Consider the following 10741-nt stretch of genomic DNA (forward strand, 5'->3'; position numbering starts at 1 on the left):
AAAAATACAATTATTTTAACATGGTTATTAATCATATCTTGTGATCTTGTATCAATGTAGAGTGTTAAAGTTGTGCAATTCGGAGCATATAAACTATGAATAATATCATAAATCCATTCATCAAATCACATTTTGTTACAATAATTTGTTGGAACAATCACCCAACAAGGGGGTTGAGCAGCTACTATGACTAGGGCAAGGCCAGGCATGAAGCCCAAAGGGCTCATCACAGCCACAGGCTCAAGCAACAATTCTGTCGCCTATTTCACTATCACTCCATGCTAAATAATTTAACTGGTATTATTTCTTATGCTAGGCCTTTGGGCACCCTAATGCACCCCATATATTTTCTTCCTATTTTTCATTATTCTATTACTTAAATTTGTCTTGTTCTTTGTTTTTTTCCTCATTACAAACAACTGGCGGGCTCGACAAATCCAGAAGCCATCCCACCTGCATTGACACACGAGGATTCAGGGGCTTTGTTCCTATAAGTGAGCTTAACGTCTTCTAGTTTTATCCCACTGCATGGATTTTTGGAGCTACAATCAAACTTCATGGCAACTTCACTTGCAGATGTGCCATGGATATCTTGGTATGTTACATCGCTAACTTTTACTCCAGAAACCTGCAAAAATTGGATTCAGAATTAGATGGGGAAGTATTCATTGGGCCTAGGCCCAATTAAAATTATAGTCGGAGATGGTACCTGTCCAGGACAATTTTTGTGGCCGGGGCAGTAATTTTGGTCAATGACGATGGGGTTTTGGACATTGACCATGAGTATGTGTTGGAAAACAACACGCTTAACAAACCCATTGCTGGCCCTGGCCCATGACTTGATCCTCACCCCATTTTGTGAACCGGTAAAAGTAACCGTCTTAACTGTCACATTTTGGACACCCTCTTCTTTGAGGTCCTTGCCTAGGCTTCCAATGCTGCACCAAAAACACGTGCGTCCACGTAAGTCCCGAATCTCTAAATAAATAAATACGAAAAAGCGACTGAATTGGTTAAATGAGCTTTACCTGATGCCATGGCCTGGTCCACAGGCAACATTCTCGATCCACAGGTTGGTGGCGCCTGGGCCGACAGAGACGCAGTCGTCGCCGGTCTTGATTTGGGTGTCCAAGATCGTGACCCCGGACGATAACTGTACATGGATGCCGTCGGTGTTTGGGCTGTGGCCGGAGGCAGAGACCCTCACTCCCTGAAGTTTCACAACGTGACAGCCGTTGATGACAATGTGGAACATTTGGCTGTTGAGTGATGTTAATCCACGGATGAGGATGTTGTTGGACTTGGTAAGTCCCAGTGTCTGAACATACACACAAGAAAAACTCCCATTAAATGATGCTGTAAATCGCAAGCCACCTTATTAAAGAGGAACGGTTTCCAAGCTAAACATCTCATTTACAGCAACCATGCTTGGATTTCTGTCAGTGCAATAAGGCCCACGCTATTTACAGTGATTAAGTGATTAAGTGATGACGGCTGCTACATTTAACCGCAGTTTCGTTGTGGGGTCCACCTTAGTGGGCCTCACTTATGACACATACGATTGCTGCTCTGAAATTACCATTACCAAAGTCGAGTGAATTCTTGGTCCATGGCTCCTTAAAAAGCATAATTCCGAGAAGCTAAAAAATGGATTGTTTGGTGAGGACACGATGGTCTTTCGACAGGTAAGCCAAGTTATCATGTTCAGTTTGGTTAGTGAGAAAATGGAATGAGAATCAGAATAACCTTAATGGAGGTGGAAACTGTTCTGAGTTTCCAGATTTTCACAGCAACCAAACAGGAACCTATCACTGAAATGACAGAACTACCCCTACCCGATCACTGTTTCATTACGACATGATAAGCGAAAGAGTGAAAAGACGAGGTGTGGATTCAACATACCGTGGCGCCGCTGGGGCAACTCTTGCCGGACCTCTTGCAGGCCCACAAACCAGTCCCCTGGCCGTCGAGGACCCCGCCGATGATGGAAACGCCAGTGACATCTTGGAAGGCTAGCCAGTTTGCAGCGTTGCCGATAACGCGATAGTCCGAGGGAGCCACCAGCGTTGCATCAATTCTGAAGGTGATAGCATGGTTCTTGCAGCCACGGAACACCGCATTGAGGAGCAAGTACCTCCCAGGCGGCACGTAAATGGTAGCAGGCGAGGCGGAGCCACAAGCCGCAGCCCATGCATTGAGAAAAGCCTTAGTGGAGTCAGTACGACCGTCGCCTTTAGCACCCAAATTCACCACATTGTACGTAACTGCAGTAGCCCAATACGGCTGCAGTACCATAAACAGAACGGCGGCGAGAAGTAGAGAACTGGAACTCACGTATTGCACCATTGCTGGTAGATAAGGAAGAAGTAGACAAAAAGAAAACGATAGAATCGGAAGTTGAGAGTGTGGATAGAGAGTTGGGAGTTGAAGATGATAATGGTGTGGTGTGGAGGAGTTGAAGCGGTTTGAGCAGGAATTTATAGGGGAAGTTGAAGGCGGAAGTGTGATGAAAGAAATCAAAACTCAAAAGCAAAGATACCGGCCTCAATTAACTTCAACTCTGTGAGAGGGAGGAAGAGGGTGGCTGCTTTTGATCCCACCATATTATTTTATGCGCCACCCTTCACTAAATTATCCCTTTGCGTACTACTGCACTTCCCTTTTTTTTGGACGTCAGTCTTTGGATACTTCAAAAAAAAAAAAAAATTATATGCATTTCAATTCATTTATCTTCTTCACAAAATCACCTAACCTGGGAATTTATGAACAATGGCGAACTTAAATAATCCATCCTTCATTTGATCATTGAGATACCCACAATCAAGAAATTATGATTTTTATTATTTTTTAAAACTTTATACAAAAATATATTTGATAAGTTACAAAAGGGAAAAGAATAAATAATATCCCAGTTAATACATATAAAAAATATCTTAAATATTGTTATATTAGGTATATCTGATTCTAGGCATTCTAAATAGGTATATGGTATACGTTGTACTAAGTTGCGTGGAAGACAAGTGGCATGACATGGCAAAGATAAATTGAATTAGTTTAAAAATATATATATATTTATTAATGGGCGATGGTTGATAACGTGAGAGGGTGGAGAGAAGGAAACGGGAAATGAGGAAAAAGGACAAATGCACGTACGTGGTTGCTTGAGATAGGAGAAAGTGGGAGGGAGCAGTGGGCGTTGGTTATTATTGAAGAACGAAGAAAGAGAAGAAAGAAGAAAGAAGAAAGAAGAATGAAGAACCGTTAACTGACAATGCAAACAGGCCCTTATCACACTTGTTTCCGTAACTCTCTCATATTTTCTTTCTGTTGTTCCATATTTATTGAAAGGGTGTGTTTTGGTATGTCTTCTTCTTGCTTTATGGGCAAGATCAACACCTTTCCTCTTTCTTTCTCCTTTCCATTTTTCTTCCCCGCATTTTCTCCTTATTCGGTTTTCTCTTCAAATTACCAAACCATCCCTTTTTTTAGTTCTTTTTTTTTCTTTATTAGATTAAGGATTTTAATTTAATCTATATTGACATAGATTAATTATACACCAAATCTCAAGAGGTGTCAATGTAATTAACTCAAGTCTAAAAAGTAAAACTAATGAGACTGTTAGGTGGTGTTTGGTTTTTGATTGAATAAAAAAATTTAAAATATTTGACTTTTTTTATTCAGCGAAAAGTAATATATTGACATCAGCGTAATTAAAGTGAATTTGTTATCAATAAGTTCAATTTAGTTATGTTGGATGATGTCAACATGTTATTTTTAACTTAAGAGAAAAATCTAAATATTTTTGTTTTTTCTATTCAACCAAAAAACAAACACCACCTTAGACATAAACTTGATTTAGATTAGAAAAGTAATGTAACTTGTTTTGGATTAGCATTTGAGGAATAGAATAAGAACATTGATAATAAAAACCTAATTTAAAAATGGTGTAAGGTTTGGCAAATGGCAATAAAAGTAATTAGTGGGAAGCAGAGGGGCAAAAGCACAAGGAAGAGCATAAGATGCATTGGAGGGTGACTAGTGGAGGAGAAAAAACTGAGAAGAAAACGGCGTCATATCGCCCAACCTCCTCTCCCACACTTCAAAACCCCGTTTCCTTGGTACTACTGTAAAGGTGTTCTTCAATCATAACTCTACCGCCAGTTTTTCTGCTATCTCCTAATCACTCTCCTTCATAACCAATTAAAGTTTCCATTTCTCCACCTGTTTGTTTATGGTTTATGCCCATGACCTCATTTTCCCCCAACTTTAATGTTTCCTGTAATCATGATTCCGTAACTTGTTTGAGTTTCATGACGAGGGAATTCGTTAAAATATTTGAGGAAAAACCCACCTTTTGCCATGCTTTTGGAAACTTTTTCCGGGGGAGAAAAAACAAATCCACATTCATTTTGTTCAGGGTTTTCAAAACTGTTTTTCTTTATGTATGATTTGATTATTTGTTATTATAACCAAGGATGAAAATATCGGTAATCACGGATATATCGGTACTTCGATTTTACGGATATATCGGATATATATCGGCGGATATTTTGGAAAAAAATATTGATAAGCTTAAAATTGTTAAAAACTCATAAAAATGTAAGGAAAACCTCGTAATAATATAATTAGAAGTATAATAGACATTCTAAAGTTATTTTATTGAAAATTTTTATATATGTATATCATGATTTATTATATTTGATAATAATATCGTATGTATCGATAAAAATATAAATTTTATAAGTGTATATTTATTATTAAATTACACCTAATATTATGATATTTGATTATAATATGTCTAATTTTAAAATATATATTAATATTAAAATATGATCCATTTAATTCAATTGTATTAAACAATATAAAATAAATTATGATATATATATAATTTTTTTAATATTTAATTAATTATTAATGATATTAAAAAAATTATGAAGAAAATTATATAATTTTTATATTTTTGGTAATTAATTAAAAGATCTTGTATTTAATTATAATTAATTTGCTTTTTAAAATATTCTTTTAATATTTTCATACTAAGTTTAAGTATATATATATGTTTTGCACATTATATATCAAGGGGCTAGTTAGCCCAAATGGTAAGTGGTTGAACCCCAAACCAAAAGGTTTGGGGTTCAAATCCCCTCGGCAGCAATGGGGTAGCGGGTTTGACTTCGTTTGACCCGCGTTGACCGATTTCATCGTGTCGCTGTCTTCGATACACGCGATTTTTTTATTTATTATTAATATGTCGGTTAGGTTTGATATCTCGTGACTCAATTAACTTATTACTTAAAAAAATTTAATTAATTAGTATAGTTAAATAATTATAATTATATTAATTAATTAACATAATTAAAATAATTAATTTAATCAAATCATGTATATAAATTGATAAAAAATCATGTAGGGCGACATGAATATGAGTTAAACACAATTATATTTAACTTAAATTTATGAAAAAATGTGTTGAATTTGAACCATGTTAGCAAATAGTTTTTTTTTTTTTTTTTTTTTTTTTTTATAATCGTGTCTAGGTTAACTTACGTACACCTCGATTAATCCCGCAAGACCCTAAAATTAATAATCAGGTAAATCTTCCAATGGCCCTAAGGGGACTCGAATTGTGATTATTAGGGAGTAAACTCAGGACCGGATCAAATGAGCTGCTCCTCAAGGTTCATGTCAATGAATAGTCTCAAGTGCTACCACCCCAAACTTTTTTCATGCCACTAATCAAAGTAACATGTTATTACACTCCAGTGAAAAAAAAAAGAGAGCTTTCAAATATTAAAAACAACCCTTGAATTCTTAAAATTATTAAAACTCATCCTATGTTTCTTAGGGTTGAGTCAAGACTCTTATCACATCTTTTAAGCATTCAGCAACCCTTCACTCATCCATTTAGAATCCATGTACACTTATTTGAATCGTAGAGGCTTCGCCACCCATGACATGCATGCACCTACATAGTAGCCTATGACTTTTTAAATTGATAGCCATTGTATGCAAACTGCTCTGATTTTCCTCAGGTTTAATATTTATCTATTTATTCATTTATTTTACTTTTTTTTACAATTTTTCTGATATAAGAAAATAATTGTTACCTCTGTAATTTAAGCAAACGTGAAGCCTTTGGTCAAATCTCAAGCATTACTCTTACCTTTTTGATAGGTTTGGTGTCTAAGGCTGGTCAAGGTTGTGGGATCTAAAACCTCAAAGCTTCAAATTCAAATCAGTGACTGAATTTGGATAAACCATACAATTTTTCTTATATTCTAAATCCAAACTCAATTTTCCTAGAATTTCATTCATCCTTCAAAATATTTCTCCAGCAATATTTTACCAGCCTGAAATAAGCCGACTGATTTGGATCCATATATGTGCGTGTTTATACAAAGATAAGCATTCAACTTCAACTCTTTGTCATTCAAGTTAAGGATGGACATTAGAAAGACTAAGAAGGCACCGAAACTGTTTTCAAGCACCCCATGCTTGAAATTCAATCGATTCCAGCCCATTTCCTAAATGCCTCAACATACTCAAGCCTCTTGCTTTGAGCCTCAGTTCTAGTATTTGATGCTTTCAAGTTCCTGTAGAGGTTCTTGTGAAACTTTAGGAACTCACTTTTATGCATCCACTTATCAAGGTATATGTCTGCTCTTTCATATGACCAATCACCTCCATCACTCTCTCAAAGTAACCACCTCGAAGAAAATTCAGTACCAAGAACTCATACAAATCCCTGCATACCACTAAACTTCCACTCTCCCTACTCCTCTTAATGTTCCCCCACAAGATTGTGACTTCCCTATACATATTCAAGCAAGAATACCCATATACCAGGTTAATAGAAGTTTGCACGGTGGGTTCAATTTCCGTCTCCTGCATTCTTCTATATATCCTTCAATGCATCATCAATCATTTTTGCCTTGCAGAAGAAATAAATAGAAGAATTGAACTCATAAACCACAGGAAGAATTGCTTTCTCCTGCTTTTTCATTTCTCGGACCAAAGACTCAGCCAAACCTGAGTTCCCAATTGAAGTTGATGTTCTAGTATGCATTCTATTTTTATCCACAACTCCTAATAAGCAGGTAGTCATGACCATTTCATCAGACAAATCCACAACGAAACCAGCCTTTCTCATTTGTTTAAGCAGTGCCTTTGCTTCCCTAGCCATCTTTCCCTTGTAATAAGCTGTCAAGAGTGACATGTATGTACTAGAGCCAAGGGGAGCCCCAGCCAATTCCATGTCATCCAAGATGTCATGAGCAGTCTCCAGCCACCCCAACTGAATACAAGCATCAATCACATCAGAAATCAATCCTCCTCCTTCCAAGGTACCCAACTCTTTTTGAAGGCTAAGCATAACCCTTGAAAGCTCACCAATCCTACCATCTCCCTTGTATGCAATGACAAGCTTGACGAGGGCCTTATTACTAAGAACATATTTCCCATTACTAAACAATACAAATTCCTGTTTACTATCCATTTTGAAGACAGAATCCTTCTGAAGCAGCTCAGGCACAATCTGTATTTTCAAGCCTTCCCTGAGATGGTAAGATCCAATTGGACCAAGGCAAGTCTTATGAGATTCATTCCTATCTTTCTGAATAGAAAGAGAATCCCGACATCTACACATATCTAACACAAGCCCAGCAGCACCATCGATATCGTTAAACATGAAATGCAAGCTCAGCAAGCTATCATAGAATTGCCGGTAATGACGAACCAACTGAATTGAAACTTGATCAATATGGCATTTAAATTTCTTCAAGTCATCCCTCTGACCATTGATCTCATGGATCTGGGCAATAATAATGATAGAGTGTGCATCGGCACCAACCCCACTTGTGGCATCAACTCTATGATCCGCTGGCCTTTGAAGGATGATCCACATCTCACACAACCATCAAGAACAATGTTAAAAATCATCGTGTCAGGCTTTATAAGCTTTGCATGATTGGAATTGCTTGCACTCAAAAGCAGGAAATGGCCACAAATCTGAACCAAGTAATTGGATGCAAGATATGTCCCTATCTCTGTCCTTACCATATGCAGAATGATCAACCATAGCACATTCTTTTGGGGCACATTCCCTTTCTAGAGCATCAATCTAAGGATCATAGAGGCAGGGATAGGCATTTGAGCTCTTGATAAGGACAGGGAGAGCTTAGTCAGAGAATCAGAATGAAGTAAATCTGATTTCTCTTTCAGAATTGAATAAACTAAATCGCATGCTTTTTGAAGCCAGTGTGGATTGGAAGAGTAAGACAATTCAGTGATTAACCTACTCACCAGAGAGTGGCTAGGAAATCCATACAACCTTTTAATATCCTTAAAGGTTTCCCACGCTTCATCTCCTTGATGATCCTTCAAAGCAATTTCAAGCTTTCTCAATAAAACTGCATGACAGGAACCTTCCCAACATATCAACTCTGGTTGACTACTAATAGAGAAATGCTGGAGGGAGATGTTCTGACACATTTCATGGCAAACATCTGATCCTATAACCCTTTGAAAATAGTTTCTATCAAGTAAGTTTCTGTGGTAAATTGACCATAAGACAATCTTCCAACTGGTTGAAGTCAAATGTCTTACAAATAAACAACTCTTCTGATACAGATCACTTTTCTCAATGATAGTGCCATTCATAGACCATTAAAACCACAATATACAGAAGCCTGTAAGCATCGCTGAAAGGTCATATGTTCTGCATGCCAAACCTGCATTGGTAGTTGCCTTAACCCAGAAATTGTATCCTGCTAGATCTTTGTTTGAACAAAAAATTTGACTACTAATTTGCTTCAAGAATTAACCTGGATAAAGCACAAGGTATCTTTAGTATCAAACAGTATAAATCTTAAAACCAATAGGTTAAATTGCACCACAGTTATACCCAACTAGAAAATGAGCAGGCTGAAAGCATAAATCATAAAACCAATGAGCTCAATAATATCGTAGTTATACCCAAGAAGAAATATGAGAACAATGAGTTGAAAATTTTCATTTACCAACTACCAAAGGCATACCCTTCCTATTCTTTGTTGTTATTATAATTACAAATATTAGTTCATCAAGCTCTTTCTAAGATTCTTATTGTTTTTTGGCTAGCTTGTCTTCTATTCTTCCCCATGTCCACATACAAAGTTTCCATAAAACCAGCTTGTACCCATATAAATGTAGATAATAGAAACAAATCATTGTTGTCAGTAGTAGCATAAAGTTTACATTTTTTCTCAACAATTGTCAATAAGATATAGCATTGCCCTTAATATGAACTTGGCTTTGTCACAATTCAGCACCCACTAATGACTGAATATTCAATCAAAATTAGAATTGTTTAGCCACCTTGAACCATTTACGATAGCAGCTGAAATTTGGGGGAAAATATTTAAATCAGGAACATGTTGTGGGCATGGATATTCTTATGAATTTGGTAACCATTTACATGAATATGATTAAAAATAAAAATAAAAAATCCATGGGTTCCAACAGGGAATAAAACTTGGGCAGGCCAGAGTTGCCTAAAAATCTGATAAGTTAGGAAAAAAAAATGTTTATTGTGAAATAAGTTTCCACTTGAACATTGTGTCAATCTCAGCGGGTTTCAGATTCATGAAAACGAAAATCAGAATGTATGAGACCCTTAGGCCTTTGTTTAAGAGTCGGTAAGCAGTGAACTTGACAATCTAAACATTGCATATAAAAAAAGAAAACCCCACAAACTACTAATCCATTCTGTTAGGTTTATGAGAAAATGAAGAAAAATAAATGAAAACTAAAAGTTTGAACATTAGGCAACAGGCTGCACATGATTCAACCATCGAAGGAATTATAGAAATAAAAAATTTCAGCAACATATGATGTGGGTGAAGCAAAATTCCCATGAATCTCCCCTGAACTCAGTGAGTTTGCAAAAATTGTTGAGTCTATTGGAGATAAATCGGGGAACTGCCGATCAATCTGAGAGAGGGACTGTGGAAGATGAGAATTTTGCAGAGAGTACCTGCCTACGGCCAGAGATTATGCCCACCATAAGAAACGGGAGCTTTGCGAACTTTACAGAGTGAACCTGAGTGGAGAGAACGAGGGACTGAAAGTTTAAGGTTTTATAAATATTTATTTATTCCATTTATTTATCCTTAAAATTTTTTGGAACATGCTTATATTCTGAGTATAATTTTATGGTTAAAAGGTCATCAAGCCCACATTATAGAACATGGTCCTCTCTATTAGCCTTCAGCCCAATATTTGGCCCAACCAAACACATGTAGGACTTGTCAAAGGGATATAACACCCATTTTCCCTATTTTCTCACCTCCCAAACACCCAAACAACTCAAAACATGTTAAATATAACCCAAATATAGTCGAAGCAAATCTTAAATAATTAAAGCCCAAAGTCCAAATGAATTACCAAACCCAAAGATTAAAGAACTAATTTGGGTTTTCAAGATAAAACTACATCCAACAAAAATATTAAAGCCCAACATACAAATTAAAATAACCAAAGCCCTAATGAAAACCCACAATCCAAGCCCAAATGAAGAAAGCCCTAAATCAAATTCAATCTCAAAAACCCTATATCGAAAATTAAGTAGAGTCCAAAACCTATGTTCAAATATAAATGAACAGTCTAAATTGAAAAAAAAAAAAAATCCAAATCCCATAATCCAAACCGAATAAAGCAATGCGCAAGCCCAAACATTTTAACAAGGCCCAACCCAAATAAAGTA

The 10741-nt window shown here is 36.4% G+C and overlaps 1 protein-coding gene and 1 pseudogene across 1 annotated transcript; both read right to left on the reverse strand.

The window, feature by feature from the left end:
• Positions 1–146: 146 nt before the first annotated feature.
• Positions 147–2573, reverse strand: LOC117906587 (polygalacturonase-like). The gene is made up of 4 exons (XM_034819681.1): positions 1903–2573; positions 1029–1318; positions 710–938; positions 147–628 (listed from the first exon to the last, which is right to left on the reverse strand). The coding sequence occupies exons 1-4, from the start codon at positions 2344–2346 to the stop codon at positions 410–412; spliced, it is 1182 nt and encodes a 393-aa protein (XP_034675572.1). The 5' UTR covers positions 2347–2573; the 3' UTR covers positions 147–409.
• A 3835-nt stretch (positions 2574–6408) lies between these two features.
• On the reverse strand, positions 6409–10083 carry LOC117929175 (annotated as a pseudogene).
• Between the last annotated feature and the right edge of the window lie 658 nt (positions 10084–10741).

The sequence above is a fragment of the Vitis riparia genome, chromosome 2 (assembly GCF_004353265.1).
Source record: "Vitis riparia cultivar Riparia Gloire de Montpellier isolate 1030 chromosome 2, EGFV_Vit.rip_1.0, whole genome shotgun sequence".
Taxonomy (NCBI): domain Eukaryota; kingdom Viridiplantae; phylum Streptophyta; class Magnoliopsida; order Vitales; family Vitaceae; genus Vitis; species Vitis riparia.

Coding starts and splice junctions, on each gene's coding strand:
- LOC117906587 (XM_034819681.1), bottom strand. CDS start 2,346: ATGGTGCAATACGTGAGTTCCAGTTCTCTACTTCTCGCCGCCGTTCTG. Junction 1,319..1,902: donor GTTGCCCCAGCGGCGCCACG/GTATGTTGAATC, acceptor GTGTATGTTCAG/ACACTGGGACTTACCAAGTC. Junction 629..709: donor ACAAAAATTGTCCTGGACAG/GTACCATCTCCG, acceptor CAATTTTTGCAG/GTTTCTGGAGTAAAAGTTAG.